At 39.7% G+C, this 21,814-nt stretch overlaps 1 protein-coding gene across 1 annotated transcript in view; it reads right to left on the reverse strand.

Moving 5' to 3' along the window:
• The window catches only part of LOC110154708 (cadherin-2-like), a 236,842-nt gene extending 231,482 nt beyond the window's left edge, over positions 1-5,360 (reverse strand). The window contains exon 1 of the mRNA XM_020918725.2: positions 5,133-5,360. Coding sequence (XP_020774384.2) covers positions 5,133-5,183 — 51 coding nt within the window. The 5' untranslated portion in view covers positions 5,184-5,360. The remainder of the gene's footprint in view (positions 1-5,132) is intronic.
• Between the last annotated feature and the right edge of the window lie 16,454 nt (positions 5,361-21,814).

The raw sequence follows: 21,814 nt of genomic DNA on the forward strand, positions 1-21,814 counted from the left end.
GATATAATAAGTTTATCTACGAGCATTTATTAATACTTTACCAATCAGTAATGTTCAGCTGATGTCGACGTGGTGCTTGAGCTTTGTGCACCTCAAAGTCCTCGTCCGATTCCGGCTCCAACACATGTGGCTGAACGCGTTGTATCACCATGATGAATAAAAGTTTATTCCTACCACTATCAGGGTGCACGCCTGTCTCCCCCTCCCTCCCTGAGATGGGCGGAGGAAGGGCGGCTCACTCAGAGCCTACGTCACGTTTAGAGGGCGGAGCCTGTGCTTTCTCAGGACGGGCGGGGGGATGAGCAATAGCCGGCCTTTAATAGTCCCTGTTCTGTGACTGCCTCCAAGAAATCAGTAAGATTGTGAAACTATTGTGTAATGGATGTTCCAAAACCCAAATTGTGCTTGTTTATGTGCAGAAGATACAATGTGAAAAGAGTTATTTTGCATGAGATGGGCCCTTTAAAGGAAATAACTGCCCTGGTATCAGTTGATATCGAGTAGCGGGAGATACTTAAAGCCAAAGTATCAACATCGGTATCGGAATTGAAAAAGCTGTGTCCTTAGTTTAGACCTATGCAAACATAAAACATGCAAAAGTAGACGTGATTCTTATATGAATCAGATGCGAATGCTTCTAGACATGGTTAAAATATGCAGCTTGAACAGAATCCAACTTTGAACTTTGAACAGAATCCAACAATTAATTAAAACATAAGTCGCAAATCCAATCATAATCACAGTGTTCAGCCTTATTTAGAAATGAGAAAAATTACGGAGAGAGCCTTGCACGTCTTTAAGGCATTGACTCGAGCTCGGTGCTGATGCTGCTGTTTCCAATGAATAGCTTCATTTTGGGAGGCGACCTCTGACCCCTTTGGCACTGCGAGCCTCTGTATTGATTCAGACCTGGTTTGGATCATGTCTCTGGCACTGCATTTAGATTCAAGCCTGGGGTGCATACATTAGCTCTACGCATTTCTCTCCACAGATGGGACTATTTTTTAAAAGCAGACAAAACACCAGGTTTAGTCTAAAGCAGAACAATAATGATGTTTTATTCATTTTTAAAGGTGAAATTTTTCTCCCATGTGAATAAATTATGTGTTTTCAACCTAAAACACAGGCTAAATAATGAGAATAAATAAATCCTGAAGTTGAGGTTAGGCTAATTAAAGGTTCAATATTACGTAAAATTGATTCTTATGAGCTTTAAGTCATGTTAGAATGCTGTTACCTCCTCAAAAACAAACACGGACTTGTGTTTTTGAGCAACCCTTATTGTTCGTTTGCCTAATTTCCAAAGCTCAAAATGCTCTGGTACACCTTGTGATGTCATGTAGTGGTAGTTTTCACATTAACAGCAAAATTTTGACCTTTAGTTCAGAAGAAATGGGCAATTCTGGAGCTGAAATAACCCACATGATCCTAGTGAAGGTGTACGGAGTTTAAAAACACAGTGGAGCAAGCAAGCAATCACAAGGTGGAACAATGTTTTCAGTCTGAGAGAAGATTATCTTGCCACACCTTTTACTTCTACTTGTTTATTGGAACTGCTAAATGTTGTTCTGATGCACTTACTTCTTTTTAATATATTGCTTATTTATTATTGTTTATATTTCTCTCTGGATTACTGGGCCTCGGGGGGCACATTTCGTTTTGTCATGTGTTTCTCTCATATGAATGACAAATAAACAACCTTGAACCTTGAACCTTGAACCTTGAACTCAGCCTAAATGCATTGGGCTTGTGCGTTAAACATGTGAGAATGAAACAAAACACAACTCCAGATGTTTGTGATGAGGAAACAACATTATAACATAGACCAGAAAATAGTATAATATGGGCTCTTTAAGTTGAAGTAAAGATCATGAATTAACTTTTCACTTTTGTAAAAATATGAACTAAATGTGCTTATTTGGGGTATAAAATAATTTGCTTCTTGTTTGCTCTTCTACTCTCTCATTAGTTCAAAAACAAATCTGATCCACTGAGACCCATATACTTGATACTATAATTCTGCATATTATCTAACGTAGGGGTAAGTAAGTCTTTATTTATTTAGCACTTTTCACAGACATTTTGTCACAAAGTCACTTTACAGAGCTTTATTCAGCATTATTCATTCACTCTATACCTGGTGATGGTAAGCTACTACTGTAGCCACAGCTGCCCTGGGGCAGTCTGGCAGAAGCGCGGCTGCCATGCCAATCGGCACCATCGGTCCCTCAATATGTGAAAAATCACAAAAATATCAATATATCAAGATACTAAATGTGGTGATACAGTATCGCAGAGGTGGGGACTTGTAAGTCGTGACTTGGACTCGAGTCAGACTTGAGTCACTATTTGTAGGACTTGAGACTTGACTTGATAAAATGGACTAAGACTTGGGACTCGACTTGGACTTGAGACCAGTGACTTGAGAAAACTTGAGAAGCACTTTTAAATCTGAATTCTTTCTATTCTGACCGTAATGATTCACACTAAGATCTTGTCCAGACATTTAAAAAAGAAAAATTAACAAAATAATTTCTACAGTTCTTACATACTCTATAAATACTCATATACAAATATACTATGACTTTATAAGTACAATCTATCTTTAAAATCATAAATTGCAAAAATCAAAGTTATATTTGGTACTTTGGTTTAAAGACTTGAAATGACTTGAACGCTCAAAGCAGACGACTTGGACTTGACTTGGACTTGACTTGGACTTGACTTGGACTTGACTTGGACTTGACTTGGACTTATGGGCCAGTGACACGAGACCCGACTCAAGACTCGACTTGGACTTGAGGTCAAAGACTTGGGACGTACTTGAGACTTGCAAAACAAAGACTTGGTTCCACCTCTGCAGTATCATTATCTTGGGCTGCTGGATCGATATATCGGCAAGAGACTTTTTTTTGGTATCTTTTAGCATTCTTTTGTGACCACACTACACTTTTTGTTTATGTGATTCACTGTTTTGATGATTAAAATTGATCAATTATTGCACGTATCGCCACATCATGATAATATCGTATCGTGAACCATGTGGGACCCAGTTCTCAGCCAGAATCTCCAGAACAACAACTGCGATATTACACGTTTTCCGAAATCTCCCACTTCTACAACAAAGCATGATTTATGTGTGCAAAAATGTAACCCTTTTGCGCATTTCTTCCTGTGGTACATACATTATTCACTAATGCGTTTTATAGACAGAGAGCGTTCTGTTTTGGGATGCCTCGGGGTTTCTAACAGAGAGGCTGAATACTTGGACCACATAATGCACACTAGATCCAATTTTCAGTCAGGTTCAGCGCCGTTATAGCTGCGTATCCCCAAGTTACCCATGCGTACACGTTCTAATGATACCAATACAGCAGCAGCGTTTCATTTGCAGATTAGACAAAACAAGCCCAACAATGAATTCTCTTGCACTGAGACTTTAAAATAGACCTACGTAATCAACTAGAGATAGACCTATGTGTCGATATTTGGACTTTTTAGCACATTGAATATCGGGCTTAAAACTCCAGCATAGACCGATATTTTGTTTTGGTCGATCTGCTCCTTAAAAACGTGCTATTTAGTGCTCAAAAATATCTTAAAATACATGAATTTTTACAGTGAGTGGGGTCGCTTCTCCACAAAATCTAACCGGCAATTTGGCTTGCAAGTCTCCATGGAGATTCTTAAGTTTATGGCCATGCTGTGGAGCATTTCCCAGAGACAAGCAGGTGACAGACCCTCCACCAGACAAGTTGCACAGTGCACCTTTGAGTTTAAATAATGTCATTTGGGGAAAATAATCAAAATCAGTCCTACGTATTGGCTCACAAAAACATCGGTTTGTCTCTATTCTAAATAATCAGTACTAACACTATGAAAAAAACAAACAAAACACCCATATCGATCTCTATAATCAACCACAAAACCAAATTTTCTGTATTTCTGTGTCTTACCATCTCTCACGAGCAACAAATTTGAATTCTCCACCGTTTTATTAGATCCATTTGAGATTTTTGGCTACCATCGTTCACATTTTATTGTCGAAAGCACCTTATTCTGTATTTTTTACCACGCGAAAAAAATAGACAAAATGAAAGGTTAAAATTTGGTCGCTGAAAGCTTCTAAGTTGTTAATATTCACAAATCGATCAAAATCTGCCGTTTAAAATTTAGCCTATTGTTTCTTTCTTTTTACATTTTTATTTAAAAATGCGACTGACTTATGTTATTTTTAAAAAGTAGGTTATTTTTCTGTAGCTTTGGAGTCCAGATAATGCTTAAGATCAAAATAAAACTATGATTATTTTTTAGGTTATAGTCAACTATGATTTATCGATTAATCCTTTTTTTAAAATTGTGGGTTATTTGCATTGTATATAGGGCACTTATTTGATGGACATGCCTGCAAATCAAACCGTCTCTTTGTCGTCTTGGTCTTTGTTACTGTACGAATTCTTACAACATGAAATCATTCTGTTGTCACTTTGCGTAAAATCCCACGTCCCGCCGTAACCCACCATGACTCCAGCGCATAGTCGGTGCCACAGTTGCCCTATAGTCAGTCAGGTGGCACCGTCACATTCACAGTTGCCCTATAGTCAGGTGGCACCATCACAGCCTCGCGCACGTTCTCGCCACCTCACGCACGGGCGCACTAAACGCTCACCAGACACGTCTCCGGGCAGACAAACCCCTCTGCCATCTTTCGGACCGCTACAAAGCCCGCTCTGTGTTTCCCCTATCACCGGGTCAGAGCGCCGAACGTGCCCGGGCTGGGTGCACCGAGCCTGGGCTAAGCCTGAGCTCGCACACCGGCCCGTCAACTGTGCAGCGGAGAGCAGCGTGAGCAGTGCGTAAAGAGGCGAGACGCAAGCTCCCGAAGAGGATGCGAGGACTAAAACACACAAAAACCCACGTTCAAACGCAAATACAACAGAAAGCATTGATAGTTGTTGGAAATGATGTTAGAATAACGCAGTTTTAGGGTCATATTGAGCTGGTGTAGCTAAGTAAGGCGTCAACACTGATCGTTAAACCTGAGCTGTAATACGGCTGCGTTATCCTCGCTACACCGGGATGCAACTGCGCTGTTCCCGCTCGCTGGTGGTGGCTGGTACCGAGTGTTTTACCTGCAGAGCCGCCATCAGCATCGCCACCGTCGGAAACCCCGAGAGAAGCATCGTGTCGTGTCCTTTATTTTCTTTTCTTTTTTTTTTTTTTTTAGTCCGAGCTCCAGAAGCGACAGGCGCGTCAGAAGGCGTTATAAATCCCAGTGAAGGCCGGCGGCATGGGGCAGCCTCTCCGCTCCACAGCTCTGCTCCGAGTGCGAGGCAGCGAGCTCTGTGCCTCTGTGGCCGCCTCAGAAGCTCTCAGCCCGGGCTCGCTCACTCTGCACCGCCCCCTCCCTCTCCGGAGCGAAGACTGGTCGAGTGCGCAATGACGCCCTCTAACGGACATGAAAGCGGCTGGAGGGGTGATAAAACAGCAAAACCCACTGGTGACCTACGGGGAAACATGGTATGCGCATATACAAGCCCACGTAAAACTGTCAAGTCGAAACTGAAATGCTTTATTTCTTCTTTTTAGGCTATTTCAATAACTGTGGGAGCTTCTAAATGACCATCACTAAGGTTTTACAAAAAGTCTAATCACTTTACTGTGATTAAGTACGTGGGTGTTCTTTATATACAAGTATTTTTTAAAGATGTACTACTTGCAGGGGTATAACTTGAGTACAATTTAGCCATGTAATTGTAGCTACATTTAAAATAATAGAAAGGCAAAGTAAGTTTATTATCATAGAACAATTCATACACAAAGTAATTCAAAGTGCTTTACAGAATAAGAAATACATTAAAATCACATCGCAGATCGGTGCAGCGTCGGCAGTGACGCGGTCGCTGTATCGGACCGTTGTGGTGAAGAGGGAGCTGAGCTGAAAGGCAAAGCTCTCGATTTACTGCTCAATCTACATTCCTGCTTTCAGCTCTGGTCATGAGCTCTGGGTAATGACCGAAAGGACAAGATTGCGAAGACAAGCAGCCGAATTGAGTTTCCGCTGCAGGGTGGTTGGATGCTCCCTTCGAGATAGGGTGAGGAGCTCAGGCAAACAGGAGGAGCTCAGAGTAGAGACGCTGTTCCTTCACGTTGAGAGGAGCCGGTTGAGGTGGCTGTTCCGGATGCCTCCTGGGCGCCTGGACGCTGGAGGGACTATGTCTCTTGGGCTGGCCTGGGAAAGCCTCAGGGTCCTCCCGGAGGAGCCGGAGGAAGTGTCCAGGGTGAAGGAAGTCTGGGAGTCCCTGCTTAGACTGCTGCCCCCCGTGACCCAGCCCCGGATAAGCGGAAGAAAATGGATGGATGGATGAAATACAGGAGTGCCAGTCGAAATTGCATTCCTACTAAAATTGTATAAAAACTAGTCGGCCTAATTTATGTAGTATTTTTAATCATGTACGTTCACTTTCACTTGAGTACACTTTTTCTGTAATCTGCTCTTTCTATTTTTCCATAACTATATGAAGAAAAGTCATCCAAAAATCCTCCTTAACACAAGTCCTCCATAGGTCTACTGCTTAGTCTTTCGAGCAGTACTTCAATATTGAAGTACTTACAAAGCTGCAGTAGGCTTTATGCTTTTATGTATAGGCCTACCCTGTAATAGGCTTCAGTTTCATCTTTTTATATGGCCTAATACTTTCACTTCACTGGTTTCCTTACATTTGAAAAGGCACATATTACACTGTTTTCTGATGTTATAATGTTGTTTCTGCATACTGAAAGCTTACTAGAGTAAATTCTGTGTAATGTAGGACCTTTAAGATTAGGGTTTTAAAATGCTGCTTATTTCTTGTAGCACAGTCATCCCTTTTTGTCTCGTTACCACCAATAATAATAATAACAGCAGAGAATAAACACGCCTGCCTATCCGTCATTTCAGTGTTCACAAGATGGAGATTTTAACTAAATAAAACGACTGCCTTGTTAAACCGCACAAAAAAACAACAACAACATAATAACACATTTCACCATTTTATTTGACGGAAAAAGACAAATGAGGAACATCAGTGACAGTTCCCATGGCAACCGTATCCAGAGACAATTTGGGAAAAGAGATGTTTTCATATTCCCCCGTGCAGGAGGTCATTACTACACTGTATAACGCACGGCAGGGACAGTGGCTTGAGTAGGTGTAGATGTAGAAACACAATAGGCCGCGCGCATCTGAAAACAGGAGAAATCTCACATGACTCACAGCTAATGGAACAGGTTCACAGCCAAACTATACGACCGCGTGGGTGCAAATGATGTTTAATGTTATAGATGTGTTATGTAGTTAAGGTGAATGCAGTTTGGGCACTGTAATATCAAATAGAATTCACTGTACTTTTCAGACTGTGCTGCATTTTGCCGGCAGAGGTCGCAGGAAATGTTCAGGGGTTTACTCTGCCCTACAAAGGCAGAACGCAGTAACATCAAGTTTGGTCAAAAATGAGTTAATGTCATTTTGGGGGTATTTGAGATCCTCCTTTATCATGTGAATAAATATCGTGGAAAAAATGTGGCTACTTATTTGTCAGTTCCTGTTCTCTGTCTTTGTGTCATGAGCCAAAAATAAGGAGTCGTGCAAAGGCAAAATATTTTATTCTAAAATCGAACCTCTCGCCTCTTTGTTTTTGTTGAGGCCTTGGCACAGGGTCTTAACACATTCAATAAATATACTTTTGTGTTCAAATATACTTAAATTATCTTTAATGTGAACGTATTTTGTGTATTTATTAGGGTTGGGCAAAAATAAAAAATATTAATTGCATTAATCGCACGAGTTCCTGTGATTAATCATGATTAATCTCATGTTATACTCAAAGACAATGAATGAATTCAATTCAAAAGCAGCATATAGTGCACTTTTATTGGAAATGTAAACGAAAGTGCCATAAATCTGTTGTGCATTTCTTTATACAGGAGCAGGGCACTAGTCTGTAAAGTCCATGTTTATACTTCTTCCTTTAGAGAATCTTACTCAAAAAAAGAATCAATTTCAGTGCAGTTTGTCAATTTGACTTAATGAATTGAATTCAAAAGTAAAGTGCATGTGATCAGCAGCAGTAAAATAAAGTATTCAGTGTAAACGTCAACTGAAAAAATCAAATCAAACCAAATACAAAACTGAAATGTATTGCTACTGCCCGGGAATTAATGTTTCCTGTTTGATATAAAAATGAGAATCTCAGTCAAAAACAGTCACCAGAAAACACTTTGAGTGCAGTTTGTCAATTCCTAGAACTTTTTTTTTTTTACTTTTCTGAACAAAGCAAGTTTCTAAGGCATGCAAGATTATTATTATTTTATTAATTATTATGAGAATGCGATTGCTGGTACTGGCTTCTCGGGGAGGAAAAGTGAGATCGGGGGTGGGAGGTTGCGACAGAGAGATCGACCGCACGGTGGTTGCCCCCACAAGCTCTTGGTGCCCTACGTGCTGTGTGCAGGGCATCACACATGCATGCTGTGTGCATGCTGTGTGCAGCATGCATGCATGCACACATGCATGCATGTGATGCGTGTGTGTGATGCGTGTGTGTGATGCGTGTGCGTGATGCGTGTGCGTGTAAGGAGCGATGGCGATGACATGTTGTATCTCCTGTGGTCGGCCGAAGCCTCGCTCCACTTGTTTCATTGAACGATTTGCCGGCATCAGCAGAGTGTGTTACATTTAGGTAACATTTCAGACTCGTGAAACCCTGGTGACAGGACAATTCATTGTTGCAGTGTTACAAATGCTTTAAAATGAAAATGGCCATGTAAAAGTTCCTTACCTTTCTCCATGTTTGTTTATCCCGCTTTCTTTCTCTCTGTTTCCTGTGAGCGCCGCAGCAGTAAGCAACATTCTGGGTTTCCTCGCGGTGAACTTTCTCAAAATAAAAGCCAGTGAGCGACGGACATTTATAATTACAAAAAATAAATAAATAAATAAAAACTGCATTAAATGGAGAAAAATAATTGTTGACGATAATGAATTAATTAGTTAACATAAAATTAATTAGTTAACATGCCCGGTCCGAGTATTTATTCATATTGTACATACTATACTACAAAGTAACTTGTTCGTCAAACTGTTTAACTGTGTAAGTGTCGCCTCACGATCCTGATCCTGATCAGCACTAAACCGGAAATCCAAACTTCTTCTATATCATTTCAAACAAACTCCATGAGGACTAGAGCTTGGTGAGGTTCTTATAATGGATGGAAGTCTGGTGAAAGTCAAGCAAATAATGATTATGTCTGTTACTGCTTTTTACCTTTGCACGACTCCTTATTTTAACCTCATGAGTACAGTAACTCCCCAAAATAATGGTCAAAGTTCCATTTTGAGCTCAATCTTTTTCACATACAAATACTTCTTCATTATAGCAACTAGTGTCAAATTTTGGGAGCCCTACCTTACTTTTGTCTGGACAAAACAGAAACTCTGAAGTCATTTTTCTCAGTTTCACACTCTGGCGCGTTAAGGTCTTCTGCCTTTGCAGGGCAGAAATGTGAAAGGTTTTGTGTGCATGAAATCAGTCTGTGCTTTGCATTCAGCGTTTGGAGTCCTGATTTGAAATATTATTTAAAAGCCCAACAGGATTTTTAAAGAGTACCAGGAGATGTACTTTGGCTCTGTCTCTCACGTCGGAGAATAATTAGTCTCGTATTGGGGCTTTTCCAGACGCTCAAACGCATCACTTTATGTTTCTGTGTTTTATTCATTCTCTTCACACTTGGGGCCAATCCCATTTCTAATTTTTGCCCCTTGAAACTGAGCAACAAGGGGTAGGGGTTGAATGTAAACCCTTACGAATTAAGCAATCACATACGTCATCAATAGTCTCTAAAATAGTGGCAAAATAGTCTCTTTGGTCAGAAATCCATCCAATTTGTGAACTTCTTTGGTCTCTGTGGTCGTGGTAGCAGCGATCTTGCTCACACCTCTCTGTTTGGAGTGTGCCTCTGAAAAATCTTCGTTTGGAGGAGTATATAGTCCTACCACTTTCCCCTACCCCTCTGCCATAACGGTAACTGGAACGCTCCTACCCCTACATGTGAAAACACAAAACAGAAGGGGGTATGGCCAAGGGGTGTAATGGGATTCAGCTTTGGTGGTGCCCTGGGACAGACTGAGGAAAGTGAAGCTGCCAATCTGCGCCATCAGCTCCTCCAACCAGCAACACTTACACTCACACGCACCATATTTGTTCTAAAAAAAGTGGGTGAAGTGTGGTTTTTTTGCCACAGGCTCAGATCAGGCTTCGACGAGGAGGTTTGGCCACTAAACTGTGTATTTGATCTGTCTTTGTCAGGAATTGTTCAATATTAGAGCTTAGTTACAGCTATTGTTTCTGGCTCAGTCCAAATTCTTTTTACTCTGCTCCAGGGGTTCTTGTGCCCTCTGCTGGTGTATTTGTGCATTGATGTTTTACACAGTAGGCTCGGTTAGATGTTTTAAAAACTGGTGTAACGCATAATAATAGAATTTATGTTTTGTGTTTTTGTGTTTGTTTGTTTGTTGAGTTCAGACTTTGAGACTATGATCAAGAGACTACATATTCATGGCTCACTAGTTACTGGCATTTTCGCTCCTTTTTAATCTTCTATCTCCTCTGTTTCTATGATGAGCCAGTCCTGGACAAATGAGGCAGTGCACGACTCCTTTGGAAAAAGCAAAATTCTATTTCCAATCGATTAGCTGTGTGTTAGAGGCCCCTGAGCATGAACCATGGAAGAAAAGCCTTTTACCAGCCGTTTACCAACAGCGCTGTTCCCTGCTCACCCATGTGTGAGAGTGAGTCTGATCAGAACCAAACACTCACCAGTGTGTGCGTCTGTGTGTTTCCAGTCTGTTAGACGACATCACAATCAGGGAAATCACACAGATCACTTCTGAGAAAGCTCTTGTAAACAGGATACAACTACGGTTTGGACAATGTTATGATAAAAGCTTTTCACATGTTTCCCTTAATACTATTATTAGCAAGATGGAGTTTGACCAGTGTTACTGCTCATAAACTATTCGCTTAAGTGCTTTGTCCCTAAGTGCCTGAATACTAACTAAGATCCTGAGGTGGGTAGTACTTAAGTTAATGTAGTAAATGAGTAAATATACTGAAGTAAGAAACTGTAACTGTACTCTTACTTGAGAAAGAGTTTTGGTTCCTCTTCCCACTGTGAGCCTACATGTGACAAAAGCTTCTTGTTGACAATATGATGATGATTTAAACCGAGGGTCTCCAACCTTTTGCTCAAGTGAGCTACATTTATGAAACAAAAATGCCAGAGAGCTGCTGATTTCAGCAACTGAGTAAATTTAAGGGCCATGTCAAGCCTTAAACGGGGAACAGTTACATGTTTATAAAACATAAACCATTATCCATTTATCAGTGCACCAAGTTAGGCATCAAAATGATACATTTACAATGGTATTTAATCAAAATTTATTTTAATTATTATCGACAATACTTCTGAAATCCCTTGGCAGGCTACTTGGAAGGGGGTGGAGAGCTACAGGTTGGGGAACCCGATTTAAATATTTGTGTTTCTTGCAGCTCTGCTTCACATATATTTAAGTTATTAGGTTATGTGCTTATAAAGTCTTATATTACTAGGGCTGGTATTGTTAAGAAGTTGCCAATACGATACATACCTCGATACAGTGCACTTTCGATTCGATATGATATATTTCAAAATGATTCGATACAGTTCAATAAAAAAATAAAGGCTAAATCATGGCTGTGATACTAAGTCTTCCTTAAACCACTTCTTGTGAAAAGTTCATATGAAAACATCCATTTTACTCATCAAAACTGTGAAACTGTCAAATGTGTTGCATAAAAGAGTTTCCTTCCTCTAAACAAACCAAAAAACGATTCCCAAGATCGAGGATTTAAACCTGGAACAAAGAGAATGTTTGGTGAATTTTATCAAGTGGAAAGACATTACTGCCCTTCTTCCTACTGGATTTGGGAAAAGCTTAATATACCAGTTAGCCCTGTTAGTGGTGCATTACATACGCCACGACCAAATAGCAGCGATTGGTTAAATGAAAAAAGTACTCGCCTACTGTCGAGCGAAAGAATCCTAATGCTGTGAGGTCAGACGGTTTCTAAGAAGTGAAACCGGCTGATGAATCAGACTAACAAAACTGTAGCACTACAACTAAATCATTTAGTAAAATGCACCAAAAAATACTCTTGGAAATATATCGATACTGTATCATCACATTAAATGACATCGATATTTTGATATTTTTGCACAATCTTACATATTACTGAATATTTTCTCCTTCCAGTTACTTTACATCCTCGCAGTTACGCTTTAAATTACTTACTCTTACTCTTCCCAAATACTTCTCTTACTTGAGTAATGTCTCGTACCACTACTTTGTACTTCTCCTTCACATTACTCTTGCTTGAGCACTACCTCTGTTAGTAGCCCCCCCTCTGTTCACTGTTTTAAGTGTTGCTTTCTCCCTTATTAAGCACACTCCCACAGCCATACTTCTGACTTAATTCAATAGAAGTACAAATATTGGCAGACTCATTTATACTTGTCTGCGTGTGCTATAGGGCCAGTGCAGAGTAACAGAGTTTTGCCCTCCAGGCCTCACATAACGACGCAATGTGAAAGTATATTTACATAATACGGCTGGAGACAGATTAGAACAGCAGGCTGGGATCGAGCACCACAGCCTGATTTCAACTACAGAGATATGGTTACATTATCTTATTTTATTACGTCTTAAGCACCACATCAAACTCCTCACAGCTATCAATACTCATGAAATATTCTGAACCAGCAGGGGGCGCACTCATTTACATTGATTTAAAGCAGATCTGTTACACAAAATTGACTTTTTGAGAGAGTTTTTTGTTGTTTTTCGTCACCATTTACAAGAAGTGGGACCAAGTCGTTGTTTTGAGAGTCTCAAGTAAGTCTCAAGTCTTTGACCTCAAGTAAAAGTCGAGTCCAAAGTCAAATACAAGCAAGTCCAAGTCGAGTCTCAAGTCACTGGCCCATAAGTCCAAGTCAGGTCCAAGTCAAGTCCAAGTGGTCTGCTTTGAGCTTCAAGTCATTTCAAATCTTTAAAACAAAAAAAGTACCAAATATAGCTTAGATTTTTGCAATTTATATGACTTTTAAGATAAATTGTGCTTATAAAATCATTGTATATTTACAGACGTGGACAAAATTGTTGGTACTCCTTGAGAAATGAAAGAAAAATCTAAAATTTTCACTGAAATAACTTGAAACTAAGAAAAGCAATAATAAATAAAAATTTCCTGACAAATAACCAATGGAAACCAGACACTACTTTTGATTTTTGTTGGACAATTTTCAGTAAATCGATTGTCCATGTCTGTATATATGAGTATTTATACAGTATTTAAGAGTTGTAGAAATGCAATGTTTTCCTTTTTAAATATCTTGACATGATCTTAAAGTGAGTCATTACAGTCAGAATGGAAATAATTCAGATTTAAAAGTGCTTCTCAAGTCTTCTCAAGACACAGAGACACACAGAGTCAAGTCCCAAGTCACTGACCTTCAAGTTCAAGCCGAGTCTCAAGTCTTAGTCCATTTTATCAAGTCAAGTCCAACGTCCTAAAAATAGTGACTCAAATCTGACTCAAGTCCAAGTCCCCACCTCTGTCATTTACTCACCCAGAGTTGGATTTGTAGAAATTTGTGCATGTTTGAATCAACTTTAATTGATTATTTTCAAGACATCATTTCGCTGATTAACTTTTTAATGTTTTTACCGCCACCAGCATACGCCCACAGTTGTGTACTTACTTTGTTTTCCAATTTTACTTTTTCAAATTAGTGATATATGTAGGATTCGCTAGCGTTGTGTCATCATTTTGGTACAAAAAAAACAAACAAAAACAAAATGCTGTTTTCTAGTGTGGTCTCCAGCTCTCCGATGGAGGTGCTGACAACTTCACGGCTCTTTGTTGTGATGACATTTATGGCAACGTCAGCTCCCATTGGGCAACACAGTTTTGTAACATGGAAATCAGCGCACTTGTTTCTTTTTAATATTGTTTTAGATGGATACTATGATTTAAAACGTCCAAATTATAACAAAATGATCCACAAGTGTCACAGATTATAACTATAGCAGATACAAGTACAGTATGTCTGATTTTTCTGAGCACTTAAATACAAACTAATAGCCAGAAATGGGTAGTATTTTGTTATAATTACTCAGGTACATTTATTTGAGTATTTTTTTTTAAGAAATTGTACTTTCAAGCAGCATACTTATACTCCTACTTGAGTAATATTTTTATTGAAGTAGCAGTACTTACTTGACCATTAGTTTTGTTTACTCTTGCCACTGTGAGTCGACAAGTGACAAAAGCTTTAATTTGTCAGTGTTAAATGATCTGAACATTCATATTTCTTGCACTGTGCCTTCAAATATTTAGTTTTTCCTCATTTTTGTATCTATCATTTGAAAAAAATATTTTGTGCATTATTTAAGTTTATTTATTGTTTTGTTCGTCAAAAGATGTTTCGTCCTGACAGTTACTCTTTAAGTTACTTTTGAGTAGCAGTTTTCCCAAATACTTTTTCACTCTTACTTGAGTAATTTCTTGGATCACTACTTTGCACTTCTACTTGCGTAATATTATTTTGAACTAAAGTTAATCTTACTTGAGTGAAATCTTTGGCTTCTCTCCCCATGTCTGTTAATAAAACACAAACAGTAGTACAAAAAGAAAAAATGCCTAATAAAATGTATGTTCATAGAATTTTGTCATTTTTTAGTAATTTTTCTAGTTCTAATTCGGCAGGCTTTGGCAATTATTTTTTAGTTAGACTCAATTCTGAAAAAAAAAAAAAAAAAAAAAGGAAAAAGTGTATTATTTTTCAATTATTTTTTCCTCATTCCTCATACTTCTCCCCAAGTGATTACACACAAAAATACCAATAATAATAATAATAATAATAAACAAAAATCAATTTATAAAGTGGTTAATGTCATTTGGAGTTAAAACTATTTCAATCTCTATCCACGGTAAACGTATCAAGAAAAAATATATTCGAATTCCAATGTCGCAATTGAAAACCGTCTTTCAGGACCATGGACAGCATCCATAACCACGCATACATTTTCTCCTCTTTTCTTTTCTTTACATTACATGCCTTTACAAACAACTCCTCTTATAATATAAACATTCACGTCCCATGGCCTTGCAGAAACAATCACCATCTTGAATGTTTTAACGAAGGAGGAGGGAATGGAGTTCACAACAACAGCGAAGCCCGTATGTACAGTGTGTTATAGACAGAACGTTATATCTGTGCAGAAACTCGTAACTGAATATACATAAAGCTGCACTATGTAACTTTTTGTTTGTGGGTCTGTTACCTGCTTGTTTCTATGTAGATGTCGCCGCTCTGCCTAGAATGTTCCACAGTATGACATTAAACAGCTCTACCTTACATTTGTTAAATTACAGGTGGTTTTATTGCTCAAAAACACCTAGAAAAACAACTGATTCTGACTGTGAGCAGTGTCGCCTCTCCACAGATCTGACCTGTAACTTGGTCTGGTTTGGTCTCCATGAATATAGAAAGGTTTAATGCCATTACCCATATGGAATAGGTACAGACCAGAGGTGTCCAAACTTTTTTCATCAAGGGCCACATATCTAAATGCAGATGAAGCAGAGGGCCGATCGAGGGCCGTAGACTGGTGCTCAGTACAGTGAATAATTAAAATATGTGCATGTTTAACACGTTAGAATGAGCCATCAGTCTTTCTTAAAACCACACACTAATTATTAAATATTAGTTTTATCAAGGTAGACTTTCAAAAAACTTGCAGTAAAAAGTTAATGTTTAATTGATGTAAGGTAATTTGGACCAATTCACCTGGAAGCCTGAGGGCCAACAAAAATTTGTCTGAGGGCCGCATTTGGCCCACGGACCATAGTTTGGACATGCCTGGTATAGACAAATCACACACCATTTTAATCCTAAAAGATTTGTACATGACAGTGAAAACAGTTACAAGATCTTTGGTAAATATGTGCAGCATGAAACATAAAACTTTGTAACCTGCAAGTGCTGAATATGACACTAATCCCACATACAACATACATACAAGTGTTGGACAAAGGTCATTTTTACCACAGAATCATAGAAAAACAAGTGAAATGTTTGTGTCCTTAAACACGATTGCTGTGTTGTGTGTATATGAGAGTGAGAAAGAAAACGATAAGACTTCCAGGATGTGAAAAGATTTTTACTCTGCACAGTCCTGCAGTCGCTTTCCCTGTTGCCTCTACAGGTACCACGGTTCTTGTAACTGCCCTCAACATCTCCTATTGTTCCATTCAGAGGTAGTAGCTGCTTCACTCAACTGGTAAGTCACTGGACTTTACGTGGGCAACCTGGGATCAAATCCCCCTTCTGACTCAGATTTCGTTTTTTGTTTTTTAACTGCAACATATAATTAAAGAATACAAACATTACATGGAACATACAAAGAAAATGTAGTTTATCATGCACATTACCTGTAAATGTCATGCAAAATGCTCACTTTATCTTTACTAGTTTTTCATAATAGTAAGTAAGTCTTTATTTATATAGCGCTTTCACAGACATTTCTGTCCCCAAAGACGCTTTACGCAGCATTATTCAGCATTATTCATTCAGCATTCATTCATTCACTACTATACCTGGTGATGGTAAACTACTATTGTAGCCACAGCTGCCCTGGGGCACACTGACAGAGCCCATGCCACTCGACGCCATCAGTCCCTCCGACCACCACCATCACTCACACACACACCACTTTCATACTAGGCAATGTGGGTGAAGTGTCTTGCCTAAGGACACAATGATTGGATTGATTGTTTTTAACTGACCATGACTATCAACTGTTTATGGAGACTTATGTAGCATGTTTTGGGTTGATGGGGGAAACCGGAGCACCCGGAGGAAACCCATCCAGACACGGGGAGAATCATGCAAACTCCACACAGAAAGGCCCAGGCGACCCGGGGATCGAACCCAGAACCTTCTTGCTGTGATAATATAGTTGTATGAGAAAAATGCAAAAGGGGTCCACTTTCAGGAGTAAACCACACATGACACATATTAACTTTATATAAAGATTTACTACAAAGACAGTCTGAAGAATCCCTCAGTCGTCCAGGTAGAATCCATGAGGGGAAAATTCAGTTTGTCGACTGGAGATAAGTTAGTTTGGTTGAAGAGGGTTAGGGTTTCGCAGCTCATCCAAGCTGCTTCTTCAGTTCTGGTCAGAATGCTGGTGGACACTTCCTTATATCTGCAGGGAGGAGCTTTAGTTTCAGTTAGTTAGCTCCTCCCTGCAGATATAAGGAAGTGTCCACCAGCATTCTGACCAGAACTGAAGAAGCAGCTTGGATGAGCTGCGAAACGTCTTCAACCAAACTAACTTTTGTCCAGTCGACAAACTGAATTTTCTCCTCATACAAAGACAGTGGTAAATTCTTATATTTTTTTTTTCATATGGGATCTGCATCTTATTAGAAAGCTTTTTATTGCCTGAAAATCAGTGCGTATTAGCATGCTAGTTGTTGTTAAGTTTACCATGGCAGCAAAACTCCAATTTGGTCGCTTAAAGTGCTTTTTAAAATCGTTGCACTAAAAATGAACATGTTTGGAATGCATAAGGTGTGTGTCCCCAGATACTGAGTAAACATGTTCAAATTCAGAGGTACGAAAAACATTTTACATTAAACAATTTAGATTTTTAAGACCATTATTCGTTTAGAAAGTAGAAAGAGCCCCCTCACTGGATTGCCAGATCCTACAACAAAAATAAGTTTGTGATAAACCTGAAGGGACTCTCTATGATTTGATAAAATGCTTAGTATCCATGGGTTTCAAACTTGATTTCAACACTAAAAACTAGACTCACTTCTTAATACTGATTCTGATGATAATAAAAAACACTTCCTTTAGACAGTAGAATGTGATTTTCAATATGTGGCCTAAAATCTGTGCAGTCCCTCAGTGGTCCAGGTAGGTTCCATAGTGGTAAAGCTCCAAATCACTCCAAATCAACTCAATAAAGGTTCATTTCTGTCCTGTTACAGCTTTTACGTTATTACAGCTAATAGAATTGAAGTTCTCATAAAAAGCGTATCCAGGAGCGAGCAGACTGACATGGCTCCTTCTTGTGTGGGAGGCTTCAGTGTGAGATTTCTCTTTCCTCACACTTTCTCGGTGGGATCCTCGGACTAAAGCACCTCCTCCGTGAGTCCATTTACTACCCACTGTTTACTAAAAGCACAGGTCCGTCCCCCCTTCCCCTCCACCCGCTGACACAGAGGGAGGCCAGGGGAGCGGCGGAGAACAAGGAACACTTCAACTACTGTAATTCTGCAAAGGTAAAAAATATTGGGGTACTCGCAGTCGATCTGTTCTGGGAAGGCAGAATGATTTTCTTTAGTGGAAAAGGACATATTTTAGCAAGAAAAAAAACCCCCACTTGAATCTAAACTTCAAAATAGTAAATATTTTCCTGGCTTTATTAACAGAACAGTCACATGCATCAGTCTTATTTCGGTCTTTTCCAGGCGCTCAAAGTCGTCAGCTTTCAGACACACACCAAAATTATATTACAGCGAGCAACATGAAGGGTGAACAGCGGGGAGAGACATTCACTAGCCATTGTCATGGTTAGTACTGAGGTGGATCAGCAATCGTACAATAAGGTTGTACACAGAATAACCAGAGTAACATGATAATATTTCAAAACAAACTTTTTGGCAGTGTGTGTATAATTTTTTGCTACATAAATTCATTATAAATTGTTATATTCTAACTATATAAGTATACAACTACTGGCTGACTACTGCGTAAAGAGTCAGGTGTCAGGAGTCACGTGTCATGAATCCATTTTGTTCTGATTTAACATATTTTGTATTCATGTGGCTTTAATTCCACTATAAAACATGCTTTTGGTCACCTCAGGATAAGAGTTTCACATTTTCTACTTTAAAATAATGTCTGCATTTGCAAAATACCGTTTATAAACTAAACCTCCAGTGAGGCATTTAGGTGTTGGAGCTCCCTCTGCTGTCAGTATCAGGCATAAACAATGAGATACAAGACATATCGCGGATACAAGCGGTTAAAATGAGTTTCCTCCGCAGGGTGGCTGGGCACTCCCTTTGAGATAGGGTGAGGAGCTTGGTCACACGGGAGGAGCTCCGGTGTAGAGCCGCTGCTCCTCCACGTCAAGAGGAGCCAGTTGAGGTGGCTCGGGCATCTGTTCTGGATATCTCCTGGGCGCCTCCTTGAGAGGTGTTCCGGGCATGTCCCACCGGAAGAAGGTCCTGAAGAAGACCCAGGACACGCTGGAGGCACTGTTTCTCAGCTGGCCTGGGAACGCCTTGGAGTCTTGCTGGAGGAGCTGGAGGAAGTGTCTGGGGTGAAGGGAGTCTGGGAGTCCCTGCTTAAACTGCTGCCCCCGCAACCCAGTCCCAGATAAGCATAAGAAAATGGATGAATGGATGGAAGATAGACAAAAGAAGTCCTTCTGACCCGTGAATGCTATGTAAATAGAAATATGTGTTTGCTGTGAACCAAGTTTGACCAAAGAATGAGTCCAGTGGTGGTTTATGGGCTAAAAAACTGAGCAAGTGAAGTCCAGAGTTTTTATCTGTGACACAACAATCCAGGCAAAATGTAAATGTTTATTAGTTATCAGAAAAGACAACTTTGGATTCCTGAGTAAAAGCAACAATGCAGCAAAATACAACTGCAGGTGTGTTTGTGCTCAGGGGACAACAACAACATAACATGGTTAAAAGCATTCTATCAACACAGCATATTTCTATTTAGATTCTCCACAATAAAACATCACTTTAGTAAACCTTTAAGCCTCTTTTTACAAATATACTTGCAGCAGGATATCTTATTGTGAGGTACTCAGCAACACTCAGCCCTATAGCTAATCTTTCCCAGCTTAATTCATGAATATTTTACATGGAGAAAACAGAATCTCTGGAGAAACCTGAAATTGGAATCTGACTAGAATTGAGTTGGTAGAAGTCATTTGGTTAATCTCGGAACTAGATTTTAATCCCCACTGATTAAATAGGCCAGAAACAGTGCATTTCCCAGCTCGTTCGTAGTAGTTGTTATCACTTCACCGTCAGCCAATTACATCCTGTTTCCTTTGCCTCTCCAGTCAGTCTAATAAAAACACTCTCCGCTTCTTCACTGTCGTTTCAGCAGTGTACCCAAACTGTCTCATTTTTGTCCATTTGGCAGCTGTCAAGAAAACAAGTTATCATTAAAATCTCTGACTGCATAGGGTGGCTAGAATCATTTGGATGGCTTCACCCGCTTTCAATCTCTACGGAACTAAAAGTAAAAGGTCAATGTTAACTTGAAAACTACCACTATGTGACATCACAAGGTGGAACAGAGCATTTTGAGCTTTGGAGATGTACAATGTTCCCTTGTTTATCGCGGGGGTTACGTTCTAAAAATAACCCTCGATAGGTGAAAAGATAACTTTATATTTTACAATTATTATATCTGTTTTAAGGCTGTAAAACCTTTCACCACACACTTTATACACTTTTCTCAGGACAGGACAGTAACAACACTTTTTACATCCGTCTTAAAACTTATTGTTGCTGTCGTCCTTGTGTTATTTTCCTTCTTTTTTATGTAACAAACTGAAGATTAATTTGTTCCGCAATGGAAGTCCTGCATGGGTCCATTTTTGGAGACCCGCACCCGCGCGTTAACCTGAGATTATATCCAACTTTGTGCTGCCTACACCACGGACCGAACTGAGACTAAACCAGAACAAACCCAGGAGTAACCTAAGACTGATTCCAGGACTGAAGAGGAGGACTAAAACAGGACTAAAACAGGACTAAAACAGGACTAAACTAGGACTAAATCAGGACAAAACTAGGACTAAAACAGGACTAAACTAGGACTAAAACAGGACTAAACCAGGACTGAACTAGGACTAAAACAGGACAAAACTAGGACTAAAACAGGACTAAACTAGGACTAAAACAGGACTGATTCCACGACTGAAGAGGATGACTAAACCAGGACTGAACTAGGACTAAAACAGGACTAAAACAGGACTAACCCAGGACTGATTCGACGACTGAAGAGGATGACTAAACCAGGACTGAACTAGGACTAAAACAGAACTAAACCAGGACTGAACTAGGACTAAAACAGGACTAAAACAGGACTAAAACAGGACTAACCCAGGACTGATTCGACGACTGAAGAGGATGACTAAACCAGGACTGAACTAGGACTAAAACAGAACTAAAACAGGACTAAACCAGGACTGAACTAGGACTAAAACAGGACTAAACCAGGACTGAACTAGGACTAAAACAGGACTAAACCAGGACTGAACTAGGACTAAAACAGGACTAAACAGGACTGAACTAGGACTAAACCAGGACTGAACTAGGACTAAAACAGGACTAAACCAGGACTGAACTAGGACTAAACCAGGACTGAACTAGGACTAAAACAGGACTAAACTAGGACTAAAACAGGACTGATTCCACGACTGAAGAGGATGACTAAACCAGGACTGAACTAGGACTAAAACAGGACTAAACCAGGACTGAACTAGGACTAAAACAGGACTAAACCAGGACTGAACTAGGACTAAAACAGGACTAAACCAGGACTGAACTAGGACTGATTCCACGACTGAAGAGGATGACTAAAACAGGACTAAACTAGGACTAAAACAGGACTAAACCAGGAC

The sequence above is a fragment of the Boleophthalmus pectinirostris genome, unplaced genomic scaffold (genome assembly GCF_026225935.1).
Source record: "Boleophthalmus pectinirostris isolate CB_2022bp ecotype Guang Dong unplaced genomic scaffold, ASM2622593v1 HiC_scaffold_7, whole genome shotgun sequence".
NCBI lineage: Eukaryota > Metazoa > Chordata > Actinopteri > Gobiiformes > Gobiidae > Boleophthalmus > Boleophthalmus pectinirostris.